This window comes from Erpetoichthys calabaricus, chromosome 10 (assembly GCF_900747795.2).
Source record: "Erpetoichthys calabaricus chromosome 10, fErpCal1.3, whole genome shotgun sequence".
NCBI lineage: Eukaryota > Metazoa > Chordata > Cladistia > Polypteriformes > Polypteridae > Erpetoichthys > Erpetoichthys calabaricus.
This window is the reverse complement of record NC_041403.2, coordinates 5710528-5725083: the sequence shown is the minus strand read 5'-3', so window position 1 is coordinate 5725083 and position 14556 is coordinate 5710528. Positions and strand designations below refer to the sequence as shown.

The 14556-nt window shown below is 42.3% G+C and overlaps 1 protein-coding gene across 1 annotated transcript in view; it reads left to right on the top strand.

Annotated features, from left to right (window-relative positions):
* Window positions 1-478: 478 nt before the first annotated feature.
* The window catches only part of LOC114658649 (cytochrome P450 2J2-like), a 36597-nt gene continuing 22519 nt past the window's right edge, over window positions 479-14556 (top strand). Inside the window, exons 1-4 of the mRNA XM_028810676.2 lie at window positions 479-670; window positions 5216-5378; window positions 12225-12374; window positions 12616-12776. Of these exons, the coding sequence (XP_028666509.2) occupies window positions 479-670; window positions 5216-5378; window positions 12225-12374; window positions 12616-12776 (666 nt within the window). The remainder of the gene's footprint in view (window positions 671-5215; window positions 5379-12224; window positions 12375-12615; window positions 12777-14556) is intronic.

The following is a 14556-nucleotide window of genomic DNA, read 5'->3' as shown; positions in this document are numbered from 1 at the left end:
TGTTTTACGATTTGTCTTAAGAGACCTGAACGACCAGACTGACGAGACGCGGGTGTCTGTAGCGCCGCGCTGCGGGGAATAAACAAACTGCAGCGCTCTGTCCGCGGGTGTCCCGTCGGAAGCAAGTTTAACGACCCTGTTAACGGACACGTATTTTCCCACTCTCTCTGACACACCTGTTCGTTCATTGTCTTGTCGCATTGTGGGGCGCATTATACAACCGGCAGAGGGTGTAAAGCTCTGGACAAGACGCCGCGTAGTTCGGTTACTTTTTATCTGGTTAGAGATCAGAATTTCGCCATCTTATATCAAATTTCATTCACTTGCTTGAAGACCCATGTTGTTCTCTACTCCTCCCCATTGGGCTCGTGCATAACCGACGTCACAAGCTGTGTCCGATCCACGTTTGCTGCACAAAGCTCGTCCTTTTCAAGTTAAAGGCAGCCTGACAGCCGAGCGCTGCGCATTTCAGTCTGCAATGTCGGTGTGGTGGCTGTGGGAGCAGGTGGACGCCCGGAGCGCTCTCATCTTCATCGTTGTGCTGTTGCTTGTGTCCGATTATCTGAAGCACAGAGATGGCAAAAACTTCCCTCCGAGTACTATCTGGGTGCCGTTTGTGGGCGACTTGTTTAAAATGGCTTCAGATCAGCCGCACCTCTACCTCGCAAAGGTGAGTGTGAACCTCTGACTACAAATACTGTGGGCTCCGTAAGTGCGAGCGCGCATGGGTTAAAAGAACATGAGTACAATTTAAAAACGCCACTAACATCTCGGCATGCCGACCATTACATCTGTAGTTTCTTATTAAACTTATCCTGGCCATGAGAAAATGGGGCATGGGCAATGTGTAGCCACAATACCCCACCCGAGAAACTCTTTCTGACGTTTGGCACTCAGACGAGCGCAGACTTTGCAAGTTGAGATCCTGGCATATGCAACCCGAGCCAAGCGGCAATCAGCCAGCGCTTATCCGTGACGCGTTACAATTCCATAAAGAATAAGCGGCGCCAATGGAGCATTGGAAATCGGATACGAAAATAAACCTTCCTGTTGGAGTATAGCAACTGTGAGAAGTAGCAACGCTAACAAATGAAAGGTGTGCCAATCGTAACAAACGGCGTCAGTTATATCGCTCTCCGCTGCATTTCTGTCACATCCAGTCCAGGGGCACCATTTACAAAACTTTCCGTGGATTTCTCAAAAAACAGCAAAGTACGTAAGCTTAAAAATAAACTGACTTTCGTTATAAATAACAATCGTCTTGTAAGTGCGCGCACCTCGATGCTAATTCAACTCAATACATATGGAATCACGATGCTGCAGAAGCTTATTGGCTAGTACAGCAACCACCTGACGCATCGAGACCCCGCCCCTTCATTTAAGAGTATCTGGTAGTGATGGGCGATTCTGCTCATTTTCTTTTCAATCCGATACCGGGTGATAAAGAGCTGAGGCCATTATTGCCAATACCGATCCACAACTGATACAGCCAGAGTGATGTCTTGCAGGAATGGTTACTCTTCTGTAAAAACTTACAGTATTTGTGGACATCATAAAGTCACATTTTAAAAACTTTGCATTTGTAGACTAATACATATACAGACAAATATCGGACTTCTTTGCTTGTTTATTAACATAAATTATTAAACATGTTCAGTTCTTGCAAACAATCTGTGGAACAACAACAAGCATTAGCGTTACTTTTTTTCTCGGGGAAAAAAAAACGTATAAAAAGCGTTGCATTTTTTGGCTCAAAAATTGCATTTTTAATTTTTTTTTACTGTATAACGTGCAAAACACTTGAAGTACGCAGTCAGAAGTGTAAAAAAGTATAATAATGATACAAATACTGAGTGAGCTCACTTTAGAATTCATCAGTTCAACTGTCCATTTCAATTTCAGTGAGTGAATACAGATACACGTCGTCTTTACTGCTGATGAGAGGCTCCTCGACATTATTGTTCCTATCACTGTTAAGAGCGCACAACAGACGCTATTATTACTAGGCATGCAAGGAGGTGAGAGGAAAAGACGCCGCTATACTGTTGCCTGGGTAACGCTCGGGACTCCTGCAAATCACAAAGTCATCAGCAAATATCATAGCTCACGGCGACTCCTGTCAAATCTGGTCTGTCAACCTGCCCATCACCATTGCAAATGAGAAAGAGCCGATCCCGCCTGCAATTAAATGCATTGCATTTGCCAATACAACAGATGTCACTTTATAAGTATGTGTAGAAATGCATTTTATTACTACACATGTTTGCAATGTGCCATCTGTTGGAATGACAAATGAAATGTATTTTATTACTGTATTCATTGCGAAATACATTCCAATAGAAGGTGCACTGCAAATGGTAAAGATGAGGTCTATATTGATTACGCTACGGTGGGTTGGCACCCTGCCTGGGATTGGTTCCTGCCTTGTGCCCTGTGTTGGCTGGGATTGGCTCCAGCAGACCCCCGTGACCCTGTGTTTGGATTCAGCGGGTTGGAAAATGGATGGTTGGATATTGATTACTTAGACATCAACTCATCTTAGACGGATAGCACAACTAGTAAGTATTTAATTATATACAGTTAGGTCCATAAATATTTGGACAGAGACAACTTTTTTCTCATTTTGGTTCTGTACATTACCACAATGAATTTTAAATGAAACAACTCAGAGGCAGTTGAAGTGCAGACTTTCAGCTTTAATTCAGTGGGGTGAACAAAACGATTCCATAAAAATGGGAGGCAACTAAAGCATTTTTTTAACACAATCCCTTCATTTCAGGGGTTCAAAGGTAATTGGACAAATTAAATAACTGGAAATCAAATGTTCATTTCTACTACTTGGTTGAAAACCCTTTGCTGGCATTGACAGCCTGAAGTCTTGAACTCCTGGACATCACCAGATGTTGGGTTTCCTCCTTTTTAATGCTCTGCCAGGCCTTTACTGCAGCGGCTTTCAGTTGCTGTTTGTTTGTGGGCCTTTCTGTCTGAAGTTTCGTCTTCAACAAGTGAAATGCCTGCTCAGTTGGATTAAGATCAGGTGACTGACTTGGCCATTCTAGAATTTTCCACTTCTTTGCTTTAATAAACTCCTGGGTCGCTTTGGCTGTATGTTTTGGGTCATTGTCCATCTGTATCATGAATCAATTTGACTGCTGTATTTATCTGGATTTGAGCAGACAGTATGTCTCTGAACACCTCAGAATTCATTCAGCTGCTTCTGTCCTGTGTCACGTCATCAATAAACACTAGTGTCCCAGTGCCACTGGCAGCTATGCACGCCCAAGCGATCACACTGCCTCCCTCCACCGTGTTTTACAGATGATGTGCTATGCTTTGGATAATGAGCTGTTCCACGCCTTTTTCTTGCCATCATTCTGGTAGAGGTTGATCTTGGTTTCATCTGTCCAAAGAATGTTTTTCCAGGACTGTGCTGGCTTTTTTCGATGTTCTTTAGCAAAGTCCAATCTAGCCTTTCTATTCTTGAGGCTTATGAGTGGCTTGCACCTTGCAGTGCACCCTCTGTATTTACTGTCATGCAGTCTTCTCTTTATGGTAGACTTGGATATCGATACGCCCGCATACCCCCTGGAGAGTGTTGTTCACTTGGTTGGCTGTTGTGAAGGGGTTTCTCTTCACCATGGAAATGATTCTGCGATCATCCACCACTGTTGTCTTCCGTAGACGTCCAGGTCTTTTTGCGTTGCTGAGTTCACCAGTGCTTGCTTTCTTTCTCAGGATGTACCAAACTGTAGATTTTGCCACTCGTAATATTGTAGCAATTTCTCCGATGGGTTTTTTCTCTTTTCGCAGCTTAAGGATGGCTTCTGTCACCTGCATGGAGAGCTCCTTTGACCGCATGTTGTCTGTTCACAGCAAAATCTTCCACATGCAAGCACCACACCTCAAATCAACTCCAGGCCTTTTATCTGCTTAATTGATAATGACATAACGACGGACTTGACCACACCTGCCCATGAAATAGCCAAAGAGTCAATTGTCCAATTACTTCTGAGCCCCTGAAATGAAGGGATTGTGTTATAAAAATGCTTTAGTTGCCTCACATTTTTATGCAATCGTTTTGTTCACCTCACTGAATTAAAGCTGAAAGTCTGCACTTCAACTGCATCGGAGTTGTTTCATTTCAAATTCATTGTGGTAACGTACAGAACCAAAATGAGAAAAAAGTTGTCTCTGTCCAAATATTTGTGGACCCAACTGTATATATATATATATATATATATATATATATATATATATATATATATATATATATATATATATATATATTATAAAAAGAAATCTTGGAGGGAGACAAGACGTGATCTTCTCGGAAGACAATTTGATGTCCCGCGAGAGAAGGCAGTGAGACAACATTTAAAACAAGTTCACAGACATCTAACCTAGCAGTTGTTGGAATGCTTTTGGCAGACACGCTTCATGTGCTGCCAGCTCTTAAAACAACGACAAGCGACAAGCAGAACACGCAGCTCGCCAACAGCAGCAGCAGGAAGCCAGCAGATGATCCAAGCGCTTTTCCTTTGCGTGCATTCAGCCAAATTCCCCAAACCCTTCACAACGCGAGCGTCAGAGACATGAAGTGGCAAAAGGACAGCTGCTGTACACCCCCCTTCACAATGCGAGTAGCGTTAAACATCCTGCGAGAAAGAGATTTACCCATGCCCAGGGCTGGAAATAAAAGACAAGTATTGTTTTTAGAAAAGTTTGAAAGTAAAAGTGAAAATAATGCATATGTAACAATTCTCATGAAAATAACAATCTCTATAAATTGTAAATCCGGTAAACCAAACTCAGGGTTGGGTGAGTGAAGCGGGCAGGGGGGCGGAGCCACCTAGTATATAAATCTATATAATGTAATATGTAGTGGGGCGGCACGTTGGCACAGTGGTAGCGCTGCTGCTTCACATTAAGGAGACCCGGGTTCGCTTCCCTGGTCCTCCCTGCGTGGAGTTTGCATGTTCTCCCCGTGTCTGCTTGGGTTTCCTCCCACAGTCCAAAGACATGCAGGTTAGGTGGATTGACGATACTAAAATTGGCCTTAGTTGTGTGCCTTGCGCGTTGGGATTGGCTCCAGCAGACCCCTGTGACCTTGTGTTCGGATTCAGCGGGTTGGAAAATGGATGGATGGATGGGTAATGTGTAGTGAAATAGAGAGAAGAGCGTGTAAGTGAAGAGTTTACCTTTTATTTCTATTCAGCTTACAGAAACGTATGGAGATATCTACAGTCTACGACTTGGAGGAAGTAAACTCGTAATCGTCAACGGGTACAAGATGGCCAAGGAGGCTCTGCTGACGCAAGGATATGCCTTGACTGGCCGGCCAAACCCTGCTGCTTATGACAGGATCTACAAAATGCCCGGTAATCATCTGTATAAATATATTTACATACAGTATTGTAGAAGGAGGACAGGGATAAATTTGTACCCGGATGGGAAGCCAGAAAGGACAACATTCAGAATGGTGGGCAGAACAAGAATGTAACTTTTTGTCCAGCTGGTATCCAATAATGGAAGGACAAACTATAGTTGGGAGTCAGGAGCAGTTCAATCCCCAATACACCAGGTGGCAGTGGTCCTCACATGGGAACCCAGTCAGTACAACTGCAGGGGTGCCTGGGATATGGAGTCCAGAAGTGAAACCAAGTCAGAGACTCTATGTTCCATTAGAGAGCACTGTCGGGGGGAAAGAAGGGGATTCCCAGAAGACATGGCGTGGCCACGGAGGCATTCCTGGAAGCCCACTGCCTCACACGGATGTGTCAGAGTCGGGAGGCAGCAGGCAACACTTAACAGGAGGACCAGAGGAGGTAGTCTTGTGTATTTGTTGTGTCATTTTGGCTGATCTTTGCAGAGGGGACTGTGGAGAAGTGTCAGATATTCTTTATATAGAGTGGTGGCTCTGAGGCTAAGGATCTGCACTGGCAATCGGAAGGTTGCCGGTTCAAATCCCGTAAATGCCAATAGAGACTCTGCTCTGTTGGGCCCTTAAGCAAGGCCCTTAACCTACAATTGCTGAGCGCTTTGAGTAGTGAGAAAAGCGCTATATAAATGCAAAGAATTCTTTATCTGACATTCTAGCAGGTGAGGGGACGCTGGCGCACGCATGTTGTTGCCGCTCCTCTCTGTTAACAACACTTTTCGCAAAATTCACCTTTATTCTACACTTTCTTACACTTGTTTTATTTCTTTTATTGTACATATAGTTCGTGGATACAGATGACTCGATGGATTTGGCTTAATATTTACAGATTTTATGGACTGTACTTTGACTGGGAACAGCTGAGTCTGTGGATCACGGGACGAGACCTACGAACATTTCTTTGTACCTGGCAATCTAGGACCTCGGGATGATCCATCTCTGTGATAATATTAAATTCGCTATGCTGATCTGCTCCCGTTTCATCTTACAGTACTCTACGACTGGGAACTGATCTGATGTTCATACTAATCTGGCTTATGGCTCCGGGGCGATCACGCCTGAAATTACCAAGTGTTACTGTTTGTGGCTGTGTATTGGAAACTCCAAATCCTGCTACCTCCTCCTGCTATGCTTTCTGCTACTTTTCTATCGCCTCTCACCTACGCTACCACACCCGCCTGTCCTACCGGTTCCGCTGTGCTCTGCTCTCCACTGTTATTCAGATAAGTATTACTCAGTATCATGCTAAAATACTCTCATGACAAACTCCTTCTTATTGTCCAGAGCAAATGGTCTGACTGGAACATCCTAAAGGACGCCGGTATTTTGCAGCACCCGAAATATATACATCGCGGGTCAGGTCACCGCCACCGCCGGGCTGCGAATGAAAAGTCCACCGGCAGCATTTGCTCAGGAATAAGTTTATCCTTCTTATGGTCCCGGAAATAGAAGTGTCAGTGTGCCAAATTTGCATTATGTGGAAATAAACCCTGATCACGGCTCTGTGCAAAAAGAAGCCTCATTCACTAATATTGCACTGTTGAACTCGAGATCTCTTAATGGCAAAGCATTGATGCTGTCAGAACTCATCACTGACACCAAACTTGATATTCTGTGTCTAATGGAGACTTGGCAAAAACCAAACGAATTTGCATCTCTTGTAGCAAACTCCCCTAATTGTTGGATGAGGAGCCCGGAACACACAAAAAACTCCTACTCTTAGGAAAAATAATACTATTATGTCCGAAAACCGACAGAACCTTAGACCCAATTTTGATGTCCCCAGATGGAGTTGTTTATGGATTTATATCAAAAAAGAAATAATCACCCAACAGTTGTTTAACCAAACCAAAAGAATATATATTATAAATCAAACCAATCATAAAACACCATTTAAATCACTCCTTATCCAAAAATAAACAATAAGTAATAGGCCACCCCCTTTTACCCTTATATAATATACAGAAAGAAAGCAAGGAAGAAAGCCAGGAAAAGAAACAGAGATATATCCTATTTAACAACAACCCCCATCTATTCACAGTAAATATCCGTAGGAATACACCTATATACACATATATACAAATATAAATTAGACACACAGTCTCACAATCCCCACACGTTCCCCAGTCCCTTTTATATTAAGGTGATTTAAAGAGTCTAGCCACATGGCCTGGGAAGTCCGTGAATAATCCAGTAATCCTAGTCAACTACGCACCGCTGACTAGTAAACTGTATTTATAAGTAAAAAGGAGCAATCTCACCGGCTTGGTGACGATTCTTCGTTAAAATCTGAAATCCGTCTCACCCGGGAGTCTGAGTGTTAGCGTCCTTCCATGGCCCCTGCCCTCATCACAAATACAACTTAAAGCCGTGCACTCCGAAGATCCTTTCCGATTAGCCCGCACTCCTTTTCGTTGCGTCCAACCGTAATTTCGGAGCCTTCCGTGCTTTACCAATCGTTTCTTTTACCAATTCCGTTCTCCTTTCCAGCTACTTCTTTAAACAAACTTTCTTCTTCCTCCGACCTCCTCGCTTCATTCCTTTTTCTTCTCCCTTTAAAACTACGTGCCTCCTTGCCTTTTAAGGAAGATTTACGTCACACCAACGTTATTTTAGCCAGGACCCACAGGCGCTGTTTGGACTCCTACTCCCCTTAAAGAAATATCCCACAGTCAATTATTCCTCTGGACATAATCTCTAAAGGAAGCACGCGGCAGAAACAGTTAAAAACATACACAAAAATAAAAATATGTGACAACCGTTACACTCTCATGGAGGCGACTCCAATTGGTTTCACTTTCCACACAGAGCCTTACAGCTCAAGGCAAGGCGGTGGGCTTGCAGTAATTGTCAGAGCGGACTTACAGTAAACATCAAACGAATCCCAATTGACTGTCCATTGTCTTTTGAGTGCCTGGCTCTTAAACTAATAACGGAATCAGGCCCTGTCTCACTCATTGTTCTTTATCGTTCCCCCCAAAATACAATGCATCCTTCTTATCCGATCTGATTGAACTTTTGACCCACCTAAGCTCTTACTCTCAGAGAATTATCCTTCTCGGTGATTTCAACATCCATATTGACATCTAAACTGAGAAATAACTTCCTATCCTTACTGGACTGTTTTGACCTGACACAACATGTTGATTTTCCCACCCTCTCTGGTGGTCATATATTGGACCTGATCTGCACTTCTGGACTGTCTGTTGCCAACACTTACAGCACTGATCTGGGACTCTCTGACCATAAAGCAGCACTTCTCACTGTCTCATTATCTCTCCCTCCTCTTACCTGTAAGTGACAAATTTCTTACAGAAACCTTAAAAATATCTGTCCCTCTGCTCCTGCTGGATCCATTTCTGATCTTCTTCTATCTTCACCTATTCCATCAACACTAAATAGTCTTGTTGACCACTATAACAAAGCCCTTCATGCAGCATTAGATAAAACAGCTCCTTTAAAACATAATGAGATTTCCTTTAAACGTTCAGCTCCTCGGTATAACTCAGAATTGCGATCTATGAAAGCAGCTGGCCGACGCCTTGAGAGAATGTCACGTAAGACTGGCCTCACTGTGCACATCCAGGCTTTCTCTGATCACCAAAGAGCTTACAGAGAAGCACTAACATCTGCCAAGAACACCCATTATGGCAGAATAATAGAAAGTGGCCACGATAACCCAAGGGTTTTGTTCTCTGTAGTTAATAAACTACTCGAACCCGCATCTGACCCAACTACCTCTTCTACTGAAGTCTGTGAGGAATTCCTCCACTTTTTCCATAACAAAATTAAAGATCCAAATAATTCAACTAACATAAATACATCATCTGTTTATATCTCTCCCTGTTTTCCCACTCCATCCAGCTCCTTCTCTAAGTTCTCACCAGTCACATCTGTGTTTGTTAATAACCTGCTTTGTAAAATAAAGCCGACTACTTGCGTACTGGACCCCATCCCCAGCACACTTCATGCCATAATCCCGACTGTTACAACAATAATAAACTCATCTCTTGACACTGGGTATGTACCGCTAACTTTTAAAATTGCTTCTGTAACCCCAATGTTAAAAAAGTCTGGTCTTGATGCGGACAATCTTAACAATTTCCGGCCTATTTCCCACTTACCTTTCCTGTCAAAAGTTCTCGAGCGGTGTTGTAGCTTCCCAACTCACAAATTACTTAATCTCTAATAGTTTGATGGAACCCTTTCAGTCTGGTTTCAGGGTGCGGCACAGCTGTGAAACTGCTCTGCTACGAGTAACCAATGATTTGCTTAAGGCAGCAGACTCTGGACAGACCAGCATGTTAATTCTGTTAGACCTCAATGCAGCATTTGACACTCAGGTCAGACATGACATCCTACTGTCCAGAATGGAGAACATGCCACTGGGTATCTCTGGCACTGCCCTCCAGTGGTTCAAGTCCTATCTGACTGATAGGCAGGAGTTTGTTAGTCTTGGCAACAGCAGATCCAGCTCAGCACCAGTCACACAAGGAGCTCCTCAGGGCTCTGTCCTCGGCCCTCTGCTCTTCTGTATTTATATGCCTCCCCTTGGCCATATTATCCAAAGCTATGGACTGGGTTATCATTTTTATGCAGATGATACTCAACTCTACTTCAATGTTAAAAGTTGGAACTTCATCAGAACTTTCTCAGCTCACCACCTGCCTCAGTGAAATTAATACCTGGATGGAGCAGAACTCCTTAAAATTAAGTTGCAACAAAGCTGAACTCCTGCTAAATGGGACTAAAGTGCAACTTAATAAAATGAGCTCCTTCCCAGTCCATCTTGGCGGTGATCTCATCAGACCTGCCTCTACTGCAAAGAATCTTGGTATCATTTTTGATTCCTCCCTTTCTTATTCCACCCACATAAATCACATTAAGAAACTTTCTTACTTTCATCTCCGTCACATGTCCCGTGTTCGCTCCTTCCTCTCCTTCTCTAATGCTGAGACACTTGTCCCTGCTTTTATCACATCCCTCATCGATTATTGTAATTCCCTACTGGCAGGTGCCCCTTCTAATCTTCTATCACAGCTCCAGCTTATTCAAAACTTGGCTGCAAGAGTCCTGACACGGACCACCAGCAGCGAGCACATCACACCCATCCTGCTCCGTCTTCACTGGCTCCCTGTGTCTTACAGAAATGAATATAAAATCCTACTAATAACCTACAAAGCCTTAAATAACCTCGCGCCAAACTACATCAGTGACCTTCTCCATCACTATGTTCCTGTCCGAGCACTAAGGTCCTCTGATTCTGGCCATCTTGTTGTGCCCTTCACTAATCTACACTCCATGGGTGACAGCAGGGCCTTCAGCTGTATAGCACCCAGACTCTGGAATGACCTACCGAAATTAATCAGGTCAGCTGACTCCATGAATTCTTTTAAAAAACAACTCAAAACTCATCTGTTCAGTTTGGCTGTTAGCTCTACCTGACTTTATTACCCTTCTCTCAGTTCACCTCCATGTCAGGATGCTCATGTAACCTGTGTGTGTGTGTGCGAGACCATCAATGATGTTGTCTGTTTTGTTTTTCTCTGAATTTACTGTCGTAATCTTCTTTATTTATTTATCTGGTTTGTACAACGCTATATACTGTATACCCTGCTGTTCTTTCTTATATTCTGTAAGTGCCTTGAGCATGGGAAGGCGCTATATAAATAAAACATATTATTATTATTAAAATAAATAATAATAATAATAACTCGAAAGTCTGCTGGGCATTACTGTGTCTTGTTTTGGTGCTCAGTGCCCCCCCCCGCAGGTTACAGTATACATACGCCTAGGTCACTTGATTACTTTTGCGTTTTTATTACTAATAGTTATGCAGAACACTGCATGCTGATCAATATTTCCCAATGTCAACGTGAGGCATGGACAATGAGCTGACCAGAGGAGAGCACTTTGCATGTTTGCTTGTATAACGGACCTTGAAGAATGAAAACCTTACAGACGGTGAAGTCCATCACTGCGGTGAATATCTTCAATGCTTACTCAGACTGCTGGACTACTCATTTATACTTAATAGCCTTGCAGTTGTGTCCCGTTTGGGATATTGCTATTTTAGGAGTCCAGTGTGTCATGGAGGTCCTATTTGGGATCTCAGCTCTTTAATAGTTTGCTCTTTTACAGTTTCACCCCAGATAGTTTGTCCTTTGTAACACAGGCTGTGTGGTCATCTGCCTCTTGGTCTTCATCGTTTGTCTTTGGTATCCTTTTGGTTTGTGATACTTTGGTTGTTCAGCTTTTGAAAATGTTCTCTGATTTTTAGTAGTTTATTCACTTGGAATTTTCCCTTTGCAATGTCCGTTCTTTGGTAATGTGCCCTTTGAGATATTGGCACTGAATGTGGCCTCACATTATTTGAGTTGTTGCCATTTCTACATCTCAATAATCTGCCCTTTCAGAAGTTAACACTTTGTTGTCTGTTCATGTGTGTGTATCATCCCAACCGTAGTGTGCACTTGGCAATGCCAGCTCTATGCACAAAGCTGGGCAGACTACCAATCTGTCCCATGTTTTAGTGCCCTGGTATTCAGCATAACAACCATTTGGTGACACTTTGTGATAGAGCCCTTGCTTGTGTAAACTTGTCCTGTCAAAAGTTTAGAACTAGTCAAAGCTGATTTCCATTTTCTTTGGCTCCCTAGTAATTCTGTTTTAGCGATGAGACGTCATGCCCACAAATTGCAAGCTGGATGCTTTCCTCCTCTTATCTCTGAATGGCCAGTCACCCCAAAAATCATCTGGGTTCTAACATGCATTTATACTCCTGTAGGCCTGACACTAAGTAACGGGTACACCTGGAAAGAGCACAAGAGGTTCACTTTGTCCACGCTAAGAAACTTTGGAGTTGGAAAGAAAAGCTTAGAATCCATCATCATGGAGGAGGCCAAGTTCTTTGTAGAAGCCTTTGAGGAAGAGAGAGGTGAGTAACCTGAAAGATGAGTAAACATGCGGCTCCCAGCTTGGAAGCAGTGATCAGTTACTGTGTGGAGAGCCTGATGAGCATTGCTTTAACAACAAGGGCCGCCATGGCTCTCCACAACTGTTAATGAAGACAACATTAACGGAACTGCTGCTGCCTGCCTACTGCAGAGTCGTGACATTTAGGGGGGAACGTGTTTATGAGAAGCAGACATTGACCATCGTTATCTTTGATTTCTCAGGTCAGCCGTTTGATCCTCATTATTTGATTAATAACGCGGTCTCCAACATCATCTGCTCGATCGTCCTTGGTCATCGATTTGAGTACAGCGACAGCCACTACCGAGACATTCAACATCTGATGAACAGGGGTGTATTTTTGGAAGGAAGTTGGTGGGCTTGGGTAAGAGAATATTATACACTTGAACATTTCATGAATGCGCAGTGTTTCATTCAGCCATTGACTTAGCTTTCACTTTTATTGCGTAATAATACCATGCATATTATGTCTAGACGAGCGTCTGAAGAAATGGTAGGTCACAACCTTCAAAACTCAGAAAAGTTAGGGGTAAAGAAATTGACAAGATGGCCCAGTCTCATCAGCACTTTTAATGTTTCTAAGTGAAACAGTGCTCGGAGAAAAATTTATACGGGTCTCCCAAGAGAAATTTGGCTTTATACAGAAGTCCTTTAAATAGCGTCACACATGCGTGTCAGAGAGTCCGCCACTGAGCTCCTTCCGAGCACTGCCACTAACAGACTTGTCTTCTTCTTCCTCCTCCACATTGCAGAGAAACTGTCCAATCAGGGCAACTGACTCTGCCTCCTCCGGTCTCTGGGCCATAAAAATGCAACCACCCAGAAGGAGGCATCACTTCTTAATCAAGCAAACGGAGCAAAGGAGCTCCACTCTTACCTAATGGCAGACACAGCAATCTTTGTCATTTTGGTGAAAGTAATTTTGTGTTTCTTTTTCAAACCATCAACCATTATTTTTATTTAATCCTTTGGGTAAACAAGGATGGCTGATTTGACGCCGTAAAATTTATCTCTGTATCAGCCTGTCATTCCCTCAGATGACCACAACAGATAGATCTATAGATATGAAAGGCGCTATATAATAGATAGATATGAAAGGCACTAGAAAGATAGATAGATAGATAGATAGATAGATATGAAAGGCACCATATTATAGATAGATATGAAAGACACTATATAGATAGATAGATTGATACTGTAGATATGAAAGGCACTATATAGATAGATAGATAGATAGATAGATAGATAGATAGATAGATAGATAGATAGATATGAAAGGCACCATATTATAGATAGATATGAAAGACACTATATAGATAGATAGATTGATACTGTAGATATGAAAGGCACTATATAGATAGATAGATAGATAGATAGATAGATAGATAGATAGATAGATAGATAGATAGATATGAAAGGCACCATATTATAGATAGATATGAAAGACACTATATAGATAGATAGATAGATATGAAAGGCACCATATAATTGATAGATATGAAAGGCACTGTATAGATAGATATGAAAGGCACCACATAATTGATAGATATGAAAGGCACCACATAATTGATAGATATGAAAGGCACTATATAGATAAATAGATATGAAAGGCACCATATGATTGATTGATTGATAGACAGATAGATAGATATGAAATTCAATATATAATGTATAGATAAATAGATAGACTGAATCTTAATCTGTAAAAGCTTGCTTTTTAACAGAACCTCATTAAACAAATCATAATATTGCATATACACCAGAAGGAGTTAAAAAAGAAGCTCCTCTACCTTGACATTCCTGGTCCCAGTCAGGTGCTGTACAGGTGTATTGCTGTTGGTATAAAGGATCCTAAGTCACATTTCTTCACACACTTGTGCTGAATGATTTGTTGGCTGAAAGTACTCAGTGTTAGTGTCTTATTGAGGAAATGTGCAGCATTGTCCATAATGGCATTCAGTTTTGTTTTCATTTTCTCCCTTGCTTAGACCTCCAAGGGAACCAAAGTGATTAATGCAGTAATTAAAGCAAAACAATGACATTTGTATCCCAAAGCGGCTGAAGTAAAAAATCTCAGCAGTCACCACGTTTGATGACATGACATGTTTATTGATTTTCTTATTTAATCTTTGTGAGTGCTAATT